Source organism: Acomys russatus, chromosome 26 (genome assembly GCF_903995435.1).
Source record: "Acomys russatus chromosome 26, mAcoRus1.1, whole genome shotgun sequence".
Taxonomy (NCBI): domain Eukaryota; kingdom Metazoa; phylum Chordata; class Mammalia; order Rodentia; family Muridae; genus Acomys; species Acomys russatus.
In genome coordinates this window covers 30,921,695-30,945,302 of record NC_067162.1, presented here as the reverse complement: position 1 = coordinate 30,945,302, position 23,608 = coordinate 30,921,695, and the positions used below count along the sequence as shown (strand labels likewise).

General features: G+C 50.8%; 2 protein-coding genes across 2 annotated transcripts in view; one reads left to right on the top strand and one right to left on the bottom strand.

Annotated features, from left to right (window-relative positions):
- The first annotated feature begins 8,765 nt into the window (after positions 1–8,765).
- On the top strand, positions 8,766–21,406 carry Smpd3 (sphingomyelin phosphodiesterase 3). The gene is made up of 7 exons (XM_051169067.1): positions 8,766–10,459; positions 15,172–15,247; positions 15,349–15,504; positions 17,669–17,758; positions 17,944–18,007; positions 18,941–19,103; positions 19,359–21,406. Exons 1-7 carry the CDS (start codon positions 9,143–9,145, stop codon positions 19,458–19,460), a joined length of 1,968 nt encoding a protein of 655 aa, XP_051025024.1. The 5' UTR covers positions 8,766–9,142; the 3' UTR covers positions 19,461–21,406.
- Positions 21,407–22,917: 1,511 nt separating this feature from the next.
- Prmt7 (protein arginine methyltransferase 7) overlaps positions 22,918–23,608 on the bottom strand; it is a 42,988-nt gene continuing 42,297 nt past the window's right edge. The window contains exons 16-17 of the mRNA XM_051169083.1: positions 23,314–23,410; positions 22,918–23,129 (exon numbers count right to left, since the gene is read on the bottom strand). Coding sequence (XP_051025040.1) covers positions 22,959–23,129; positions 23,314–23,410 — 268 coding nt within the window. The 3' untranslated portion in view covers positions 22,918–22,958. The remainder of the gene's footprint in view (positions 23,130–23,313; positions 23,411–23,608) is intronic.

Below are 23,608 nucleotides of genomic sequence, written 5' to 3'. Positions count from 1 at the left end.
CATACACACACATACTTTCACACACACAAACATGTATATATAAAACAACAAACAAAAATGGAGCCCTGTTGGCCCTGACAATCATAGCCAACACCCATAACTCAACAGTCAAAAGCAAGTATAGACAGGGCCACTGTCACCAGCTGACACTGTTGAAAACCAGAGCCTCTGAAGACCCTTAGTGTTGAGGATGGAACACGGAAGAACCGCAGAGTCTCAAAAGCTCCATTTTGATACAGACAAATGACTGGTTTGCAGTCTTAAGACCACAGCAGCCCTCAGCTTCCTCCAAGTATATAGATTGGTGTAGGCCTTACCTATTGTGTGCAGCCCCTCTTAATGGAAGGGATTTACGGTCGGTTCTCTTGGAGCCAAGGGCCTCCTTACTGGTGTATGCAGGAGTCCCTGAATATAGCAGTGGCCAGGGGTGAGAATCTTTGAAAGGGCCCAAAAGTCCTTGACCCTCAGCAGGGAATGACCTCAGGAGTGACCTCACCCGACTCAGCTGCCAGGGCTGTAGGAAGGTTGGTGATATGCTGCGTAACAGATTTAATTTGCTCAAGGGTTAATCTCTGCATACATTCTCTGGTACACAGTTTGTTAAATGTTCTTTGCATAGAAAAATTTTGGCTGGATATGGAATGATCCTTTGGAAGAATGTCAACAAGTCTGTTCTGCTTCAGGAAGGGCTGTTATCTTCATCAGTGCTCGCAGGGCCTTGAGATGCCTGCATGCTGCTCAGTCAGGCAACCCATTTCAGAAAGAAATTCTGTATTTGAACCTAGGCTGACCACACAGTCTGCAAAAATCCTAGCATTTGTGTGGACTTGTTTAAAAGTCTCCTCCTACAGAGAGCATGTTGCTCTTTCTTCTGAAGCAAAGTATATTCTCTGGCTTGCTTGGCTCTCAAAGCATTGACATTAGCCTTTGTGTCTGGTCAGGAGCTTTGCTGAGAGGACTCAGCAACAGGGTCTGAGAGATTTGAGACTCTTCTTGTCACTGTCCCCCTGACTCCTGGGACTAGATGGGGGCATGCTAGAGCCAGTGGTATTTCCTTCACAGCTGACCAGTTAGACAGCCCCTCTCACCAGGAGGCAGTAACATGACGGGCTGGGGAGTTCCAAGAGCACCTGCTGAGACTGTTCTCAAGTCTGGAATCAGATCCATACTCCAGCATCCAGCAGCTCAGAACTCTAGAGGCCACAGGCTCAGGCCTGGCTACATGCTCAGCTGAGTGAGCTGACCCCTGAATCAGGTCTGCTCCAGTTCTGCCTGTTGATGCCCACGTCGGGAAAGGCCTGTGAGCAGAGTGGTCTCAGAGCCCATCCTCATGGCAGAGAAAGCCTTCACTCCAAGTCTCCTTTGACATACTGGTCTCAGCCTCCCATGGGCACAGGGCTGACAGATGCCCTGTGGCTCTGTTTTAGCCAACTTCATAGGATGGATCTGGGCCAGGCAGGTTCCTACACATAATATCAGGAACCATGGGAGTGAGAGGAAGCTCAGGCAAAGATTTAGGACCCAGCTACATCCCAGCTTCCCTAGCAATGACCTTTGTAGTCACCTATGGCTAAATATGGAATGGTAAGCCATAGAAATTGGAGTGGCCAGAGCCAGGCGTGGTGGCGCACACATGTAATCCCAGCACTCGGGAGGCAGAGGCAGGCAGATCACTGTGAGTTCAAGGCCAGCCTGGTCTACAAAGTGAGTCCAGGACAACCAAGGCTACACAGAGAAACCCTGCCTCAAAAAGCAAACAAACAAACAAAAAACCAAAACAAAACAAAAAGAAAGAGAAAAAGAAATTGCAGTGGCGAGATTGGTTGAGCATGCTTGCAACACTGCCATACACACTGACCTAGCTTGAGATTTGCTTTCCAAGCACATACTAGTTGGCTTCATCTGTGCTTTCTGAACTCTGCCATGGAAATGCCCAGGCTGGCTGGTAGAAAGAACACCTCAGAGCTGCTCCCACCCTGTTCCTATTCTCAGAAACCACATCGTGAATTAATAGCTCCCATGGAAAGTTTCTTTTTGAAAATTTTATAGACCCTTGGCCTGCACTTGGCTTCTACAGAAGCCTATGACTCTGGTTTATACAAGCTGCTCAGAACAGGCAGCTCTATTACAGCCCTGCCAGGTGGCAAGCTTTGCACATCTCTCACAGTGTCCTTACCCCATCTTCTAGAAGAGCAGGTGCTGTCTGTAAGGCCAACTGGCCCTATAAGAAAACTTTGAAGCCTCTGGCTATATCTTCAGCCTTTCTCCCCTCCCCACCCTTTTTGTGCTCAGAACTAAACTCAGTGCTTCAAGATGCTCAATAAAATGGTGGCGCACGCCTTTAATCCCAGCACTTGGGAGGCAGAAGTAGGCAGATCACTGTGAGTTCAAGGCCAGCCTGGGCTACAAAGCAAGTCCAGGACAGCCAAGGCTACCCAGAGAAACCCTGTCTCAAGAGAGAGAAAGAAAAAAAAAGATGTTCAATAGCCCAGTTCTTGAAGGGACTTTGAGGCAAGGAAATCACCATTGTTGTGTTGCTAGTGATAATACAGAAGCAAGACAGGCTCTGCACTTCTAAGTGCTGCAAATGCTCACCATCTCCACCTGGCTCAGCAGCTCTGAACCTGTTGGTTGTGACCCCTTTGGGGAGGTCGAACATCCCTTTGACAGGGGTCACATATCAGATATCCTACACATCAAATATTTACATTATAATTCATAAAAGTATCAAAATTTCAGTTATGAAGTAGCAATGAAAATAAATTTATGGTTGGGGCACCACAACATGAGGCGACGTATTAAAGGGTCACAGCATTAGGAAGGTTGAGAAACACTGAACTAGCCCAAGAAATTGTCATCCACACCTAATATAAAAGTCAACTAAGGCTCAGAGCATCCCTCAGTCAACTTGCCTAACATCCACCAGGACCCCTGACTTCACAGAGCTTGTGATTGCAACCTCTGTCTGTGAGCTAGCTGCAAGGGATGCCTTGCGGCACACAGACCTGCAGGGACCCTCGACTCCAGAGGACAGCTCTACTCTGCCCAGTGCACAGTTGGGGGCTGTACAGGAGTTATGCATATCTGAAAAAAAAACTTAGCTTTAGAAAGATCACATACCTGGTATACATAGATAAAGCAAAGCCTCTCTGTGGTATGTGACAGAAAAAAGTGACTAGAGCAAAGAAAGGGGGTTTGCTGACCCACGAATTAGAAAGTCTGCAGGCTGTGTGGCTTCAGGCAGAGATCAGAGCACAAGCATGTTATGAATATGAAGGCTTGGCCTCTGCATTCTAGCCTTAAGGTCTGTTTCCCTCGGAGCCAGATTCATTCTCGGGGAAGGCTCTAGAAGCTGCAGGCTCTCAGTGTGGCCTTCCATCTCAGAGAAAATCTACACTTCTTTCCTAAGGGGTCTGACAAGAGTTCCAGGGAACACTTAGAATCATCTCAGTGGTGTCAAGGGACTATGATGCTGGTAGGTGTGCCTGGCTGTTATATCACCTTAGAGTAGGGCAGGGCAGTGTGTTTGCCATTGCCAGAAAAGTGAAGCAGACTGGGAAGATGCAGGTGAAGCTGGGTGCTTTGGGTTGAGAACTATGAACCGGTATTTACCTGTGTCTGAGGGAGTCACTGCTACAGCATGTGTTTTTATGCTAGACCCCAAACCCCAATTCTGTCTGGGATATGGATCTTTCAAGCCCCTCTCCCAACTCAGAAAAGCATCTGTCTCTTGTCAGTCTTTCTGTCCTCCTAGCGATGAGCTGATTCCAAGTTTCAGCAGCTCAGAGCTCACGTTGCCATGCCAACTCCTCCCCGGCAGCATCTAGGCAGAATGGGCTGGCCTGATCTCACTGCGGCTGGTGAATGCAGGCACATTCAGGTAATTGGATTGGAGCGATCCACAGGCCTTTCCTGTGGAAACCTGGGGCTTGGTCCAGCTCTTGTTTAGACTCAAAGACTTGGAGGACATTTTGCTCCAAGACTCCAAGCTTATAGTGGGAAAGAGGGCACAGCAAACCTGAAGGTCGGAAGACAGGTAGTACAGGAGGGACAAGCCCCAGGGAGTGTCAAATGTTCAGAGACTCCTCAGAGATGGCATAGGTTTCCACAAGGGGTCAGGACATGCTTTGGCCAGAACTGATCTGGCTTTTTCACCTTCTCACTGCAGAAGAAATTCAAAGTCAGTACCCACCTAGGGCCCTTGGAACTCCTGTGAAGGTGTGTTCTGTGTATCAGCCAACCAGGTCCATCTCCCAGGGCTGCCAGTCTTGCGGCCTGGTCACTTGGTGTTCAATGGGAACAGTACTATTTCCCACAGTTTGCCCAGACAAGACCATTCCTAAGGATTCCCTTCACTGGTGAGGGAAGATCAGCCTCTGGGCCAACATGCAAGTATCTAGGGTGAGCTCTGGTTTAACACAGGTTTCTGAGCAGCCATTGTTGCTTTCCCGTGCTGTCCTCACACAGGTTACAGATTAGGGGTCAGGTGCCTTCAGTGCTGGCAGGCTAACCTGTATGAACAGCCACATTGGAGGTGCTTACTGTTGATGCCTCAGGCTGCTCAGAAACACTTGGGACTATATTTTTAAGGTCCTGCAGAGAATTTGTCCACCTTTCTCTTTTCCACATAGACTGAGGGTTTTCTGGGCTCTCAAACATCCCAAGGCTAAATTCTTCTACCTGTATCAATCTGTGACCCACAGAGCTCTCTGTCCTTTCTGTTCATCCATAGCCCAGGCCATTCCTCATTGCCAAGGAGAGGAGCAAGTTAGTTAAGGCTTCGGCTTTGGCCCAAACAGTGTGAGTGGCACCTGTGGGGATCCTGAAGGCACTCTGGTTTAGTTAGGGTCCTGGAAGTCCTGTGGGTGGGTTCAATTCAGCCCCTTATTAATGCAGAAAACACAAGCTGGGGAGAGAAGATAGGCCACACTGGGTGGCCTCAGGAAATAGGGGGAAGAAAGCAGGAGTGTGGCCCTTCTAGTCCTCATGGTAGCCCTAGAGGTAGGCACTGCTACCCCATATTGCCAGGGTGTCCCTCGGGCTAGCCTGACTCCCAGTCTGAGTGCAAGACTGAGAAGCAGGTAAGAGAAGAAAGCCTGGTCTCCACATTTAGGACAGAGAGGCTGGCTCCCAGGGGTCCTGCCACGGGGCACCGTATAACTCCCAGTCATAACCCCACAGCTCATAATGAAGGGATCAGGGTTCCTGTTAGGATCCCTGAGAACTGAGGGCCGGAAAGTATTCAGCTCAGCTATATAGACCACGGTAAGGAGGGAAAGAGATGTGTTTCCTAGTAACCCTGGGGATAATACATTAGGATTTGCAAACCCTAAATGATCCACCTAATCTAAGAGGCTGAGGTGCAGACGCTCAGCATACATGGCCTTGAAAGGACCCGCTGCCCCCTAAGAGTCCAAGACAGGATGATGCTGAGCATGGGATCCTGTGTCCAAAGCCAGAGTCTGTACCTGACACAGACACGAGTCTCACCCCCCTGGACAGTGTAGACAAGGGAGACAGCACGGTGCGGCCGAGCACCTGCCTGTACTGACTATACAAGCCTGGGAAAGCCACATCCTCCCATGGCCACTCCTCTGAGCACTTGGAAACTCTGGGAAGTTGCCAGCCTCTCATGTTTAACTGCAGCACTCCTCTTTTCATGAGCAAAGTATAGATCAGACTAATTAATGTGTGCTGTTTGTTTACCCTCCTTTCATTTCCCTGAGACAAAATAATTATCCAGAGCTTCAGAAACAACCTCATCTGTGGCAGTCCTTTCTGTGTCTCCTGTAGCAGCAGCTTCTGTGTGTAGACAAGGAAGCAGGGCAGGATAGGGCAGGGCAGGTGATAACAGCCAAGAAGGTCCTCCTATTCAGGGCACTGCAGAGGATCTGCAGTGCCAGTATGGAGGACTAAGGGACTCAAGACTGCCTCAGTTTAAGGGATCATTGTAGTAGCACTGCTCCCACTAGTCGCTGGAGCTACTACCCCAGATCCTTCACTCCACCAACCCTACAAATGGAGACCCAAATCACACTAAGCACAGGACAGGCAGAAAGATCACTGGGGACCAGAGAGCTTTGCCAGAAGGGTTTCTGGGCTCACAAGGGTTTCTGGGAGCAAGTGGCAGCTGAAGATGGATTCTCTCTCCTCCTCCCCTTAGAGCCCTGTCCCAGCCAATAGCTGATCCCAATTAGATCAGTGTTAGGGTTAAGCCACATGTGGGGGGGGGGGGGACAGAATGGGTTATTTTTCTCAGGAAGATTTTGATGAAGTAAAGCCTGACCCACACGGGTGCTTTGGCCACTGTGTGGACACTGCAGTGGCTCTTAGAGGTGCAAACATACCTCCTTCCTGATCCTTTCTCCATATGTCATCTGTGCAGCCCACAGGTCAAACCTGACCCTTACTACAGAAAGACTGACTTCACAAGAGCTTCCCCACTTAAGTGAGCATTCCTATCAGCAGTCTGTTCACTCGTTCCTTAATGGGTTGTTTCTGAATTTGTTATTTCCATTCCCAAACAGGCTGGCTGACAAGCAAGGCTGGGCCTCAGACAGACTTGATTTGCATAAAGCTTATGCTAGAGAGAATCCTAGATACAGCTCCAGCTCCAGGCCAAGTGATAGCCTGGAGTGGAGAGGGGCTGTGGTCACAGAATGCCTTGGACAGGGTCAAGGAAGACTCGCCTGAAGAGAAGTCTCAGCTGAGCCCTGAAGGGTACAGATGGGATGACAGGAGTCAAGAAGAAAGTTGCAGGCCACAGCCATGAGCAGGTGCAGAGGGATCTGGCAGCAGCCGCAGCAGGGAGGAAGACTGGCTGGATTCAGGGTGGGAGGGGGAGGGCCACAGAGACAGGAACACAAAGGGCCCCAGACTCAGAGATTATGAGCCTAGACTTTGTCTCACAAGACAGTGGGGTCAGTAGACGGAGAGAGGAGAGGAGGAAGGGAATAAAGAGAGATGTTAAGTGGATCCTTTTGAGTACTGCACAAGGGTAGGGGAGGTACTGGTGACCTTAGACAACAGTAATGAGGAGGAAGGAAGGAAGGAGACTTGGGAATGGGTCTGCCTAAGACTCTGGGGTGATGTGCTGGGTGTGGGAGGTTGCTGGAGTGTCTTTCATTGAGAAGTCCTTACTTGGCTGTGCCTGTTACTACAAACTCTGACCTGCCAGTGTTGGCTTCAAAGAGACTTACCTTGAGGAAAGCAAAATCTCTGTGCTTCTTGTTCATGCATGCATGAAGCCCTGGCTGCCACTTACCAGTCCACTGATGGTTTTGTGTAGAAACCCACCTCTCCCACCACTGGGGGAAATGGCTGCCTTTTCTTGGGCACTAGCATTATGATTGACCTCTTCATTTATCCTATCTCTGAAGCACCTGCCACTTTTGCCTGTAGGCTCCCTGTGTAGCTCCTTCCCTTTTGAGTCCCCTCATTCTCTGGGGATGTACACATGTTCCAAAGTGCATGTACAGGCTGTTCTGTGGGACAAGCACCCCCAGTGGAAGTACCTATGCCACCTGGGCAAGGAGGTGACGCATCCTCCCTAGAAAGCTAATATTTAAGCTGAGTCATGGAGAGGGTGAGGGAACAAGAAGCAGGGCTATGGGAGATCCTCAGTGTGAGGTCCTGGTACCACTGTCAGACTAGGAGAAGAGTCTAGTAGGATGACAGGTGCACAGACTGCAGGCTGGCTGAGGAAGTGTCCCTCAGCCAGTGGAGAGGATGGAGGCTGACAAAGCTGACGTATTGTGACACTGTCCCATACTGAGATGTTTCATCGGGGGCAGAGGGACAGGTAGGACATGAGGACTTGGGAGAGTAGTATAAATGATATCTGGGTCCCTAGCTTGGGTGACCCAGGTCTCAAGAAAGAGGAAAGAATGCGGGGCCAGGATGAATGCCGGTAGCCTGAATCCAGACCTGCTGAAGTGTCAGGGACAGAATTAGTGTTAGATCACACTGAACTTACCTGGCTGGCCTGGTAACCAAATTAGAGTGCATGCATCCAGGATTTTCCCCTCAGGATGAGCAGTGTGGGTCCCTGGAGGCTGGAGAAACACAAGACTCCTGACTTTATGGACTCATAACCAGCACAGTTCATGTACCTGTCAGCCTACTGTAGGTGTGGCCAGGCCTGCTCTGAGAACTAATATGGCTCAGTACAGGCTGGGGCACTGAGGATAGACATATTTAGGTGGCTGTTGGCTTTGTCTGAAGCTGTATCTTGGAAGGCAAGCTAGAGAGTTAATAAAACTTTGATCTACACAGCCCCAAGAAGCTTCTTCAAGCGTCCAGAAGACGGTCAGAGTCCCTAAAATGGAATAAGCTGTTCAACTGGTGAAGCAGCCTATGCCTGGGCCCCCACTGCCTGGGGTTCTGCCAGAGCACTGTGGGGTAAAGCACAGAGCTCAGTCTACAGCTCAGGAAGCCAGACCATATTGCATGTGGAGGAGGCGTCCTTGTTCTTCTATCCAGCTAGCCACACTGCTCTCTGCCCTGTAACCTTTGGCCCCTTTGTCTTTCCTGGCCTAGTTGGCACTAGATAAAAGGTGAGCATGTTTGCAGTTCCTCTAGCCAAGGCCACTGCCCGCCCATTTTAAACACACCCCTAGCTCCCAAGGGTTTCACTTGCTTCTAGCCAGTGTCAATCCAGGTATACTCTTCGATCCTAACACACCCCTTTGTACCCATAAAGCTACGCTCTTCTGAAAACATGGGCCGTTTTTAAAGCAATTAAGTTACAGAATCAAGACAGCCAGTTAGGGACAATCATACTAAGTTGTTGATTCCAAGAAAAAAATATACAGGCAAATGGAATGTTCTGGGCATTCTTCTGGCCCCTAAACACTCCATGCAAAACTGATTCCCTGGTTTTTAGAACAGCCTAATTTAGTAAAGGCCTCCCGTTTTCTCTTTTCTACAGGTTCTCATCAAGCTTTGGCATCTTAAGCATGGCCCCTTGACGTGAACCATGTCTGTCTGCGGGACACTTGCCACTGATCATCCAGAGTCACATCTCGCCAGGAGGTGATCGGTCCTCCTCTCGTCCCCAGCTTGCCTAGCCCTGCCTGGGAAAGTGCTGCAGCTGCCACAGACACCATGTAGTAGGGCCGGCTGCGGCGCCCAGTGAGCTGCAATGGTTTTGTACACGACCCCCTTTCCTAATAGCTGTCTCTCCGCCCTCCACGCTGTGTCCTGGGCCCTCATCTTCCCATGTTACTGGCTGGTGGACCGGCTGGTGGCCTCCTTCATACCTACCACCTATGAGAAGCGCCAGAGGGCAGACGACCCTTGCTGCCTACAGCTGTTCTGCACTATACTCTTCACGCCAGTCTACCTGGCTCTGCTTGTGGCTGCACTGCCTTTTGCCTTTCTTGGGTTCATCTTCTGGTCTCCCCTGCAGTCTGCCCGCCGGCCTTACTCCTACTCCCGGCTAGAAGACAAGAGCCTAGCTGACGGGGCAGCCCTGCTCAGTGAATGGAAGGGCACAGGGGCTGGCAAAAGTTTTTGCTTTGCCACCGCCAATGTCTGCCTCCTCCCTGACTCACTGGCAAGGCTCAATAATGTTTTCAACACCCAAGCACGAGCCAAAGAGATTGGGCAGAGAATCCGCAATGGGGCCGCCCGGCCTCAGATCAAAATCTACATTGATTCTCCCACCAACACTTCCATCAGTGCAGCCAGCTTCAGCAGCCTGGTGTCGCCACAAGGCAGTGATGGAGCCAGAGCTGTTCCGGGGAGCATTAAGAGGACAGCCTCTGTGGAATACAAGGGGGATGGTGGGCGGCACCCCAGCGATGAGGCTGCCAATGGCCCAGCCTCTGGGGACCAGGCCGATGGAAACCTGGAGGACAGCTGCATTGTGCGAATTGGTGGTGAGGAAGGAGGCCGGCCACCGGAAGCTGATGACTCTCCTACTGGGAACCAAGCCAGGAACGGAGCTGGTGGAGCCCCAAAGGGCCAGACGCCCAACCACAATCAGCGGGATGGGGATTCTGGGAGCCTGGGCAGCCCCTCGGCCTCCAGGGAGTCCCTGGTGAAGGCACGGGCTGGGCAAGATGGCAGTGGCAGCGGAGAACCAAGTGTCAACAGCAAGCTCCTATATAAGACCTCAGTGGTGAAGAAGGCAGCAGCACGAAGGAGGCGGCACCCTGATGAAGCCTTTGACCACGAGGTCTCGGCCTTCTTCCCGGCCAATCTGGACTTCCTGTGCCTGCAGGAGGTGTTTGACAAGCGCGCGGCTGCTAAGTTGAAAGAGCAGCTACATGGCTATTTCGAGTACATCCTGTATGATGTTGGGGTCTATGGCTGCCATGGTTGTTGCAATTTCAAGTGTCTCAACAGCGGTCTCTTCTTTGCCAGCCGCTACCCTGTCATGGACGTGGCCTATCACTGTTACCCTAATGGGTGCAGCTTCGATGCCCTGGCCTCTAAGGGAGCTCTGTTTCTCAAGGTAGGCATCCTCAGCTCTGCCTGAGGGCTATACGCCAGCTGTCCCCAAGTCACATGATAAAGTGGGCCACAGGCCCTGCCAACCCCTACTCCCTAGGAATCCTCACTCAATGGAACTGAACTCAGGGACCCTAGCCTAAGCCGAGAAACACATGGGGTCAGGCTGAGTGACCTGGGCCAGTTTCTCAGCTATGAGTCACATTTGAGTCTCTTGTATTCCATGTGGTAGGCATGGTGGTGATGATGGTGATGGCTGTGATAGTGGTGGGAGAGGAAACAAGCCCACCTCCACTCCCACATGGCAGAGACCATAGTAGAACACCACTGCAGGCCAGCATATGGGCTCTCAGGTTCCCAGGACAAAGGCCACATTCAGCCACTGAGACCTGTAGTTTCATTGGCCAGCACAGCCACCCTTCGGGTTGTCAGCAGCTGCCATGCCAGGCTCTCTGCCCACCAGCCCTTGGCTTCACTTCCATAGTCACTAATTAAAGTGGATCATAATTATTTCTGCTAATTTGGATGCAGTTGGTGGAGGTTTTAGACCATAGTAATTTGGTCATTACACATTATCTTCCACAGAGCCTGAAATACTGTGTCAACTTTTTGTTCTCTATCTATAAGCCACGGTTAGTGAAGCCAGAGTTTTGTGAAACATCATTTGCCATCTGATGCAGATGGGGCTTTCTGCCCCCAGGGCAGAAGCTTTTCTGCCTGTGGCTCTTCCCCTTAAAGATGAGACTTGACTGAGGAGCTGCTCGCAGGGCACCTGTCTATGGTCCTGGGCAGGTTTCTCTCACTTCTCAGTTGTAGTCTTAAGTAACTGCAGGAAAATGCTGAGCCAGTGCCTGTTGGGAGTAAGGGCACATTGGCTCCACTGAGCCTGGTAGAGCCTAGGCAGGCACTCTATGCCCACCCTGGGGTGCTCAAGGCTCTGCATGGCTCTGCCAGAGTTAGGGTCCCCAGATGCAGGTCCTCTGACACACAGTTCCAGCCTTCCTGTTCTCACATGGTTTGTTTGTGATGCATTTGCGGATATCCTTCTGTCTTAGTAGCCAGAGTAGCCTTCTGGGAAGGAAGGGGATATGTCATCAGGTTCAGTATGGAAAGGTGTTTTGTCTCACCCTTGGCCTGATATAGATGGCTCAGACCCTGGAGACATCCACCCCTAGATTACTGCTGTACAGAAGAATCCACATGTTCCCTCCTCACTCTCCTCCTCCATCTGGTACCCTGAAACAACTATCTTCTTGGGACACCTTCTCCTCTGTGGTTCTATCTTCTTTTTGTCTCCCTTCATCCTGTGGGTTTCAAACTAGTCAGTAGATATGTCAGTCCATGCCATTCCAAAACTTTTTAAAAGCTGGCCAGTAATTGTTTTTCCTATCAAACTTGGTTTGCCACATCTTTCAGCACCTTGACAAGTCTGACAAGTTTTCTCATAGCCAAAGGTTGGGATAAGCCATGTAGCCATCTCTCTTACTTTTCAGGGTCCCCTATGAACCTTGTCCCTCCGGTGGTATAATCCCACAGCCTCCTTTTCTGGCCTTGTCCCAGCTCAGACCTCTCCCCAGAGCTCATCTCTGAATCTAGCTGACTGCTGGATACAGCTTACTCCTGAGGCAAGCTCAGCATCTGCCTTGCTGTCCTCACTCACGTTCTCCCATGCTGAAGCCAGAAGAAACCAGCCACCTTGGCTGCACACGGTGCCTGCTGAGTTTATCTCAGACTCTTCATTTTACTACAAATGGCCCCGGTTCTAACTTCACCATCTTAGCATCTTCTCCTTTCTACACTTGTCCACTGTGAACCCGGCTGTCTGACTTCTTCCATTGAGGCCCCCTTCTTCTTACCAACTCTGATTCCTCTTATTGCCTTCAATTTCTTCCCTTTCCCACTGGCTACACTCCACCCTTCTTGGACCACCCGAGGGGACTTCACATCCCATGCTCTTCTGGTCTTAGTCTTGCCAAGCACAAGCGAGCTCTCCCTTTATGGACTCCTTGACTATATGTTTGGGTATTTATTGGATGCTTGTTCAGCCAGACACTGCCTTTGAGAGCAGAGCTGGGCCCTGTTGGACTAGGGTATGACTGTCCTGCCACAGAAGAGGGTCAGGCCCATCTGGGGAGGAGCTGAAAACATTGGGAAGATGCAGCCAGCAGGCCTTCCCCATCACCTCCCTCACTGGGACCTGCTCTCCCACCTTATTCCATGGATCCATTGAAGAAATGGGCATTCCCGTGAAGGAAGAGCTAGGTTCCCTTCGGCCTCAACTCATCACAGCTAATCCTGAGCACTTTATTTATCAACATTCTGTGCTGACAGACTAAAGGGCACAGCCTCTCAGTGTGATTGTTTGTTTTTGTAAGAGAAACACACACGACTCTGTAGGTCGTGCAGACGTGCAGTGGGAATCACTAAGTCCCAGTAAATAATAAAGTGGATGCTGTAGAGATCACACATCTGTTAAGGGGGAGGCAGGATACGTGAGAGGCAACTATGGCCTCGCTACTGTGGTGTTCTCCCTGTACCCTACATGGGTTCTTGCCTGCAGGGCCAGCAGGGATGCCTTTGTCCTGTCCAGAACTCGGCCCAGGGCAAGTCATACTAAGGGAGAATCTGACAAATGGCTGGCTGATCTCAACAAAGACACTGGCAGCCCAGAAAGGAGCGAAGAGCAGCATGCAGAGGCCAACAGGCCTAGCGTGCCCATCTGAGTGCTGTGAGCCCTTCCATGAAATGGTACACACTGAGCACATGAGGAAGAGCTAAACTTTAGTGTCGATGGCTGAAGACTACAGTGGGAGAAACCTGTTGCCAGACGAACACATAGGTGGCCATGTCATGTGACCCCTTGGGCACCACATTCTTAAAACTGTGCTTTTATAACAAGCTGCACCAGTGGTCCATGGTTTCACAGGGCTAATTCCCAGAACAGGGGTGTGAGATGGCTGCACTCTGGGTCTGGTATATGGGCAAGAACTGAACAAGTGAGTCAGAAGCAGCACAAGCCCAGGTGGTAAAGCCTGTTATCCAATGGCCAGACATCCACCCAAACACACTGAGGAAGACTGCCATGCATGCCGGAGGAGGAAGGTAGAGTTGCAGAAATCCAGGGGACAGAGAGGAGAAAGCCAGACAGGGGAGCAGCAGAAGGAAAGCACTCGGGCTGAGAGGCCGGCTGTGTCCTTTTCCATGGGCTGGAACAAGAAGCCCGGCTTCTGTGGTCTGCCTCCCTGGGAAGGGCCTGGGTCTCAGGGTTCATCAGCACAGGAAATCCAATTGGAATGGATTAAGGAAGGCTGGAGAAGGCAGATAGTGTTTCCACAGGAAGATGTGCTACTGACAGAGACCTCTGAGGACAGGTGCCCACAATGGTCCCTGAGGAATATGCAGGTGAAGGACTCAAGTGGCCTCCAGCAGCTAGTGATAAGGGAGAGGCCTCAGGTGGTAGGAGAGGGGTGTGGCCTGCCTTCCAGAGCCACAGCACTGACAAGGGCTCATTCTTGTGCTAGGTTACACATGGGGAAGGGACGCAGCTAGGTTATCTTTGGGACGTGCAGTTAAATTCCCGTTTTTATGAAGCCAGGGTTAGAGACAGCCTGCTTGCTGAGCCAGGCCTACCCAACGTAACTCTGCCTTAGTAAAAAAGGGTCAGGTTTGGGGTGGGGGCAGAGGCATAAACGTGTGAAGGGAGGAGGGCTGGATTCAGGACAAGGCCAGCCCGTGCCTGGGGCTCAGAACCAGGGGACTCAGGGTAGAACTCTGGTCTAAGATTGAGTGGCTGCAGGAGACCACGTCCCATAAAACTCATGGAACAACAGAGCATGCAGCCAGATGGGACAAAGACAGACTAGCAGGAAGCTGGCAGTGTCCAAGACCCTCCAGCAGGTACTGGCTCTGATTTCAAATCAGAAGTACAACAGGAGGTCAGGTTCAGAGTATGGCCAAAGGAGGAAGGAAAAAGTCACTAAGTGAGAGTAGATAAAAGACTAAAACGGGCACAAAGAAGGTGGCTCCATGAATCAGAGCTTGTACAGCTTATCATAAGTGCCAGAGTTAGAAATCCCAGCACCCATGTTAAACAGCTCCAATTCTGCCTTCTGTGGACATGGACAGACAGCTGGATGGACGGGGACACACACACACACACACACACACACACACACACACACGCACACACACACTGATAATGGTGATAAACCAATATTCAAAAGACTGAAGGTTAGACTGGACATGGTGGCACATACTAGCACATGAAAACCAGAGGCAGGAGGATTGCTGTAAGTTTGAGGTCATCCTGATTTATATAACAGTTTCTAGGCCAGCCAGCGCTACATACCAAGATTCTGTCTGAAAACAAAAAAACTGAAAGTAGTGTAGGTGAATGCTCCAGTCACCTGCAGATGCCAGGGACTGGAGAGGAACCAGCCGACAACTTGTGAGTGTGCCTCCACAAAAAAATCCTTGCACAGACTGCTGACAATCATGTGACACTATAGGCTGATGTTTTCTTTTCATTATCTACTTCTATAACCAGCCAGACACTTCTAGAAGCAGGGCATGGGCCCTAGCCAGAGTCTAGTCAGGAGCCTGGCACAGAGCAGGATGCTGAGAACGTGAGCAGAGGGCTTTGGATATTGCCAGGGTCCCTTTGCATTTGGAGCAATAGCTGGCTGGTAGCAGTACTGACGCTCTGCTTTCCCCCAGGTGCAGGTGGGAAGCACACCTCAGGACCAAAGAATTGTTGGGTACATCGCCTGCACACACCTGCATGCACCACCAGGTATGTCCCAGCCTAGGGTTTTCTGGGGATGGGTTTAAATACCTGAGCCCTGGCTGGGGTCCAGGTCAAGCTTCATAGTCTGGTCTCTGTCCTGTCTGCAGAGGACAGTGCCATCCGGTGTGAGCAGCTGGACTGGCTTCAGGACTGGCTGGCTGATTTCCGAAAATCTACCTCCTCGTCCAGCACAGCCAACCCCGAGGAGCTGGTGGTGTTTGACGTCATCTGTGGAGATCTGAACTTTGATAACTGTTCTTCTGGTGAGGCTGCACTCTTCCCCCTCAGGTCTGAAGCTCCAGGCAGAATTGTCTCCAGGCACAGTCACAGACTATAGCTAGGTAGTTTGAAGAACTTCCAGGTCCTCGTGAGTGCATCTGAGAAATTTAGCAAGATTGATGTGTCTGCCCCACACTGAAGTCCTAGCATGGGACAACCCACACACTGCCAAAAGAGCAGAAGCCTCTGGCTGGAGACAAAGATATGCCCTAAAAATGAACTCAGGACAAGGCAGAGTCTTCCAAAAACACTGGCTTATACTGGGCCAGGAAGATGGTTCAATGGCTAAGAGCACTGGCTGATCTTGCAGAGGACTAGGTTCAATGCCCATCACTCACATAGTAACTCACAATTAGCTGTCTGTAACTCCAGTTTCAGGGGATCCAATGCCCTCTTTTGGCCTCAGCAGACACAGTGGTGCATAGACATACATGCATGGAAAACAACAATACACATACAATAAAACAGGCCAAAAGCTGGCTTAGCAGGCAAAAGCACCAGCCTGATGACCTGTGACCTCAACATATTTGCTGTGGCACATGACCTCCACAAACACACACACACACACGAACACATACACTCATAAATATTTTAATATTTTAAATACAAAAAAACTACTGGCTTAAACTACTGGACTATGCTAAGTATGGCAGCCCATACCCATAGTCTCAGCACTTAGGAGGCAGAGGCAGGAGAACTGCTACAAGTTTGAGACTAGCCTGATCTACAATAGTGACTTCTAGGCCAATAGGGATACAAAGCTATTGTCCCAAGATACAAACAACAAAGCCAGGTGTGGTGGTACACACCTGTAATCCCACCAGTCAGGGAGGCAGAGGCAGGTAGATCGCTGTGAGTTCAAGGCTAGCCTAGTCTACAAAGAGACTCCACGACAGGCAGGGCTACACAGAGAAATCCTGTCTTAAAAAACCCAACCCAGGGGCTGGAGAGATAGCTCAGTGGTTAAGAGCGCTGCCTGCTCTTCCAGAGGTCTGAGTTCAATTCCCAGCAACCACATGGTGGCTCACAACCATCTATAATGTAATCTGATACCCTCTTCTGCAGATAAAGCACTCATATGCAATAAATTAAATAAATAAATCTTAAAAAAAGATTTTAAAAAACCCAACCCAAACAAACAAACAAAAACCCAAAACAAAAAAACAGGAAACAAACCTTTTAGGCCAAAAGATAAAAGTCAATCATCCATTAAGTTTTAAACACCTGGTTTAAGTCTGCTCTTACAGAGACCTCCTTTCTGGTAGGAGTAGCTTTGAGCCTTCCTTGGCCTGGAAGCTTCATGGTTCTAACACTCCTGCAGGAGCCACAGCTCCCCCAGGAGCCTATGGATAGGGTGAACTTAGAGCCTATGAGTTCAGGCTTCACCTTAGAACAGGAAACCTCAAGGTCTTGCCTGGCGTCCAGGATGGTGGCCTTACCTGGCGGCGGCGGCAGGTAAAATCCATTACAAGCTTTCATGGCCAGGATGGCATCTCTTGACAACACTGGCAACTCCAGGGTGGTCAAGGAGAATGCAGTCCTCACCATGGAACACAGTCTCCAAGACAGAATGATTTTCCTTCACAGGTGTATGGGATGGCAAGGCTGTTGTCACACCCAGTACAGCAACTCCTGCCCAAGTACAGGTCTCCCTGTTCCGGTCATGACACTCTTAGCACAACACAAACAAAAAGAGGCTTTTGGAGGGGATTCTAACCTAGTGCCTTTCCTTCTAGCCTTGGTGGTGGTGGGGTTAGTCAAAGGAAGCCTCTACTGGTCCAGTGAGTTGGCAGGACACATGGTTCTCTGAGCCATGTAATATTCACTCTTCCCCACGGGCCAGGCATCCAGGACTGTGAAGGGAGCAGGGGTCCTGGCTGCAGCATTATCCATTTCCTACCAACAGTTTGCCATGGAATCTAGGGAGGCTTGGAGGACAGAGCCCAGAGTGTATGTTGGGCATACCCTGAGGACATAGAGAACCAGTGACAGATGAACCACAGTAGGAACCAGGGGACCATAAACCCAGAGTGGTTACCTAAGAGACATGAGCCTAGTGGCATATGGTAGGAATAACTAGATGGAACCAGGGGACAGCAGGTGCCTCAGGCCAGGCGCCTGCCACACAACATTCCTCTCTCCACACAGATGACAAACTGGAGCAGCAGCACTCACTGTTTACTCGCTACAAGGACCCCTGCCGCCTGGGGCCTGGGGAGGAGAAGCCATGGGCCATTGGTAAGCAGGGGGGCTGGGCTTCCCAAGAGGAGGCCACCAGAACCTGCTCCCTGATGAAGAGGACATGCCCTAGGCAGCTGTCTGGAAGCCCCCAAAGTCCTGGTGTTTCCCTAATCCCTCCACGGAGGCCACCCTTAGGGCTGGCTGGACCCTGCTTCAGTTACCACTCTCCACTTCGTCCTCAGGTACCCTGCTGGACACAAATGGTCTCTATGATGAGGATGTGTGTACCCCTGACAATCTACAAAAGTAAGTGCCCACATGACTGCAGGCTGACAGGCTAGAGCCTAACCAGTTCCCAGGTTGTAGAGAAATGGAGACTGGGCGGGTCCCTTCCTTACAGAGGAGAGAAGACAGCTGGATGGAGGCTGTCATCACCTTCATACTCTAGAAATCTCAGAGGCTCGTGGAGTCTGCAGGGGACAAATCCTGAGTCAGTAGACTGGGTCTAGACCCATATTGAAAATAGCTCTTCTTGAGCATGCCACATATAGGAAAAAGAGCCAGAATTTCCAGGATCAGGTCAAGGGTCAAGCCATAGAGAGCTGCTGGGTAAGAGGTGTATGGTGAAGGGAGCCTCGTGGGCTCCACCCACCAACTGACAGGTAAACATGAGCGGTGGGCACATGCGCTGACTGTCTTCAAAGACAGTTCTACCTGGCCAGCTCCATGCTGGAGCCCTGTGCGGCTTCCATAAAGGACCCAGGGAAAAGGCCAATAGCAGAGTGGATTTATAATGCACAGCCCGAGGCTGCACACAGCCACAGCTATGGTTCCTTGCAGCTAATTTGAGCCAATTAATTAGATTGTAGACTAAATTTGAAACATCATCCTATGCCGAGAAAATTATCTTTTCATGAGATGATGATTAAAAAATGACTATCAGTAACACAGATCGTTGATGCTAGAATTAATTATCAAAGCAAAAGACAGTAATGGATTACATCTTTGAACCGTTAACAATGCTCTGAATGTCATTAGTGTGTTTATCTTAAGGCTGATAAAAACCTATAGAGCGCCATGTTTGCCAGCCTGGTCTCTCCAGGCACTTACATCTATCGAGTGTTAACCACCTGGAGGCCTGAGCAGTGTCTCCCCTTCTTCCTCTTACATGGTGGAAAGTACGGCTCCACAGGCCAAGGCTGGCACAAGCCTTCAGCTTGTTTCCTTTCTGCCTGACAGGGTCTTGGAGAGCGAGGAAGGCCGCAGGGAGTATCTGGCCTTCCCCACCAGCAAGAGCCCAGGGGCTGGGCAGAAGGGGCGGAAGGACCTGCTGAAGGGCAATGGCCGCCGCATCGACTATATGCTGCATGCTGAGGAGGGGCTGTGCCCTGACTGGAAGGCTGTGAGTCTAAGGCTGGGCCCTGCAGTTGTGTATAGTCCTTTGAACCCAAACCTCAGCACATGTTCCTGTAAAAGGAAAGCCATCATTTTCACAGCCCAAAACACTCCAGATAAACTCTGCACAGCCCTGGCCCGCTCAGCCCTACCCAGGAACCTCCCACCCAGGCTGTCATTTCCTGCCCCAGAGCTCCCCCTTACAGAACACCCTCTCTCTGGATCTAATCAGAATGTTTTCCAACCCTTTTCCCCAAACTAGGAGGTGGAAGAATTCAGTTTTATCACCCAGCTGTCCGGCCTGACCGACCACCTCCCTGTGGCCATGCGGCTGATGGTATCTCCAGGGGAAGAGGAGGCATAGACCAGCCATGCCATCGGCATCTCAAGCAGTGGGGCCTCTGCCAGCCCTTCAAGCCACAGCCTGTGGGCTGTGCCCCCTCCATTGAGCACCTAGTGCTGGGGGAAGGAGGGCAGGGGACAGGGAAGAGCCCATCAGTCCCCTGCGAGCCTGGAAGCCAGGCTGCTCTGTGCCTCTGGGCCATCTCTGAGAACAGAGGACTCAGGCCAGCCCGGGAGCCCCTGGCTGCCTAACCAGTGCCATTCTTTCCAATCACAATTTCCTACAGAAACACACAGCACAACATAGTTTGTAACCCGAGGGTTAGTATGAGGACCGGGTTTATGTACTCTTTGTATCTCTTCTCAAGCTCTGTCCAGGTTCATTACTTTTGTCTGCTGCCAATGTTGTCTCGCATGCCTGCACCCTCGCATGCACGCTGTCCGCATGCCACGTGCCACACCGTAGCACCCAGACCCCTTGCTCGGGCCTCACCTAAGGCCAAACTCCAAACACAATCAGAACCAGCCAAAGAAGCACTTCCTGGGCACAGCTGCCAGCTCTCCACCTCCAGCTTGGTGGTGACGTGAAGGCTGTCATTACCTGCCAGCCCAGGGCTCTTCCCAGGGTCTTGCATTCAAGGGCGATTACATTTTAAAAAGAAAACAGAAAACGTTAAACACAAAATCACTCTTCTCTTAGGGTCTGTAAGTCACTGGGTAGACCTGTGCTCTTCCCCAGCCCACACAGCAGGGTCCAGTTGGCTCTGGTCACCCCAGCATCTCCTGTAGGAGACCGACACTGGCTGTGGGGCCATAACAGGATCCAAGAGGGCATCACTTTTGTACATGAAGGGGACTCAGAACATAAAGGGGGGAGGGTTCTGATTTTGAAAATGACAGGTTTGTAGCTTCTTCTCTTCTACCCAACACGTCCTCTTCTATGGGCCCCTTGGGTTCAACCTTTTCCTGAGGACTTGAGCTCAGGAACCACTTGCCTGCCTCCGAGTCAGGCTGCAGCTCTGGCCTCCAAGGCCCACCCTTCCTCAGTAGCTACCGCAGCCAGTGCCATGTCTAGAAGGGTACCCTGGATGATGTGGCAGGAAGCCGAGGAGTGAAGAATGGCTTCTTCACCAGTGCAAAGCTCAGGTGGCCAGCCAACAGCCACTGCTTGTCGAGGGCAGGCCTGATTCCAGACAGCTCCCAGAAGCCACTGTGTGGCCAGAGCCAGGCCCAAGCTCAGCATAGTAAGGCTGCTAGAAGCCCACTCTTCCCCACCTTGTCCTGCTCAGGTGCCCAAGACAGCATTGGCTCTGCTGACCTACCTTCAGAGAGCAGAAGCTGACCCCTGACTTCAAAGGGAAGATGTCTGTCTTAGGCAGCTGAGCTCCAATTTGAGGAACTGTTCTGACAACCTCGCTGGTCTCTTCAAAGTGCCCTGATCTTATCCAGCCTGGCTCAAGGCCAGCTCTGCCTGGTGAGGATGGAGGAAGCATCAGGTCCCTGCTGTTGGGACCTCTAAAATGCTGGTGCCCTGAAGCTGTGCCTTGTCACCCACTAAGTAGGAAGAGGGATAAGAGGAGCACACACCCAGCAAGATGCCAGGCCCTGTGCTGAGTGGCGGTCCTTCAGAGTATGGCAGCTTGGCATTAGGGCGTATAATGATGGTGACACTGGACTGTCTAAACCTCTTGGCCTAGAAAGCCCTGCCCATGCTCCAGTGTTGGCTGAGGCAGCCTTGCTGGGTTCTCTGCTATGCCCCTCTCCTGCCAGGACCTGACCTCCCAGAAATCTGGAAAGGCTTCGTGGAATGAAGAGTCCCTGTTCCTGGAAACCACCAGGATTCTGTTCTGGGCAGGCCCAATCCTTAAACCAATGGCACTGTGCACAAGGAGAGCAGATGAGGCCACGGCCAGGGTCCCTAAACCTGGGTTAGGGTAACACATTTGGAGTCAGAGCCACGTCCTTCTCTCCTTCCCAGGGTGGCCTTAGGTGAGTTGTACTGCCCTGTGCCTCTGTCGTTTCTGTTATCACAAGGTCACCTCTACACAGTCAGGTACTGGAGTCAGAGGAGGGACAGCCAGCCTTCCAGCTCCCCTACACATCTCTGCACTGAGACCATGACCATCTGCCACACATTTCACTGTGGTTTGCCTGTGGACTCAGGGCTTGTGTACTGCCAGGCCTTTCCATTTCAACTTTAAAAAATGAAGGGACATTGCCAGGATTCCAGATTCTGTGACATCTGAGGCCACACAGGGTAATCAGGGGGATCACCTGAGTCCTAGCCACAGCTCTGCCTGCCCAGGACCCTGAAGGGAAGTGCTAGATAAATGCGTCAGCTTAGTACGGACCATTCATTCATCTTTATTTGTGCAAAACCACCTGGAGTTTTAAGTATGAATATTAACCTTGATGCTTTTTAACTATTGTATTAACATGCTCAGATTTAGAAATACTGTTTTAAAAGAAAAGAAGAAACTTTTTTAATTTCTGTATTTTTTTCTGTATTGTGTCCTCATGGGACATTAGGGGTTTTATATGGTAAGACACCTAAGGTTTTGGTAAAACATTATCAAACATATATCCAGACGATTCTTCCCTAGAAGAAAAACAATCTTTATGCCTGATTTAAAAAAAAAAAAAAAAGAAAATGTTGAAAAGAGGTGGATTTTTCCTTTATGGTGCTGAAAGGAAGGATGGAGAATGAGGAAAAAATAAAACTGTGAGGCTCAAGACTGGTGTTCTCATTCTGTACTTATTTCCAGGACAAACTGGGGAGGGCCTGCTCATTTCCAGCACTGATCCCAGCCTAGGGGCTTGGGCCAGTCTGGGCGCTACTACTGCCGGGTCAGGACTGAGAGGCCATTAGCAAGAGTATAGGTAGGCAGTGGTGGGCAAGGCTGTAGCCAACTGAGGAGTTTCTGTACTTTCTGGTTCAGCAAGGATGGGCCATCACAGCAAGGACCTTCAGACAGATAGGCAGGAAAAGGCTACACTCCTAGTTTTCTTTCCAGTACCTTCCCATAGGGAGCTCCTTGAGGATGGCCTCTTCTCTGACCTGGTCCAGGTCTCAAGGCTTATCAGACAACCTGCTGGTGTGCACTGAGACCAGTTATCCCAATGTTTATGAATGTGGCTGGGTACAGCTACTTAGCAGGGCAGCCTGGTCCTGTCAACCCAGGCTTTACCAGGGACATAAAGCCTCAGGGAACTCCCTGGAACACTACTCTCCAAGCAGAGATCTAGAAATTCCTTGATACGGACAGGCCAAGTTGATCCCAGCTAAGTAGGCAGTCCTGCGTCTCTGCTCAGTTCTCCTCTAGGTGGAACAGGAGGCATTCCCATGCTAGAGCTTTCTCAGCTCTCGGAACTCTCAATCAGTCACCAGCCTATGCTACCTGTGCAAATGCCAAGCAGGTGTATGCAATGAGATGAGTTCCTTGGCCTTCCTTCCCCACTGAGGCACAAGCCATTCAGAGCCTGCAGCCTATTAGCCATTTTATTTCTCAACAAGAGAAGATCAGTTTAAGGTATCAACAAGCCTAAACTCCATGGTGATGTCTCCAGTGAGGGGCTGAAACTCCACAGCATAGCTGACTGACTGAGGGCCATCCAGAGGCACAGTGGGGTCCAGTGTGGTGCTGAAGAAGTACACAGCTTGCTTGCAGTGGGGGTTCCAGCAGCAGTCCCCCTGCAGGATGTGCAGCAAGAGGGTAGTAAGGGTCCCTGGTACCCAGGCCACTTTCCTAGCCCAGGTAACTAACAGTGGGAAGTAACCTGGGCCACCTGGGAGTTATCTGCCCTGACAGAGCACAAGAGGGTCCAAGTGGCTCTAGGGTGGACACATACTCCGGGCCTGGTGCCTATGGTAATACCTTGTCTTCTGCAGGGTTCATGAGGCCAGTGCTGACTGTGCTGTCTGGAGTCAGCTGATATTCCATCCACAGGACAGCCCCATGGCTCTTCCCAGGTCTGAGAGGAAACACAGAGGCAAACTGTCACACAAACATGGGGAAGTCCAACCAGCACGCTCTTCTGCTTTCCTGAAACCTCAACCTCTCCCATCCCTCCCAATCGGGAGTTTATGTGCTCCTTACCCATGTGGGTAAATGCTGGACAGAAAAGGCTGGACCAGAGCAGCCACACTCTCAACTCTTCACAGCCTGAGCA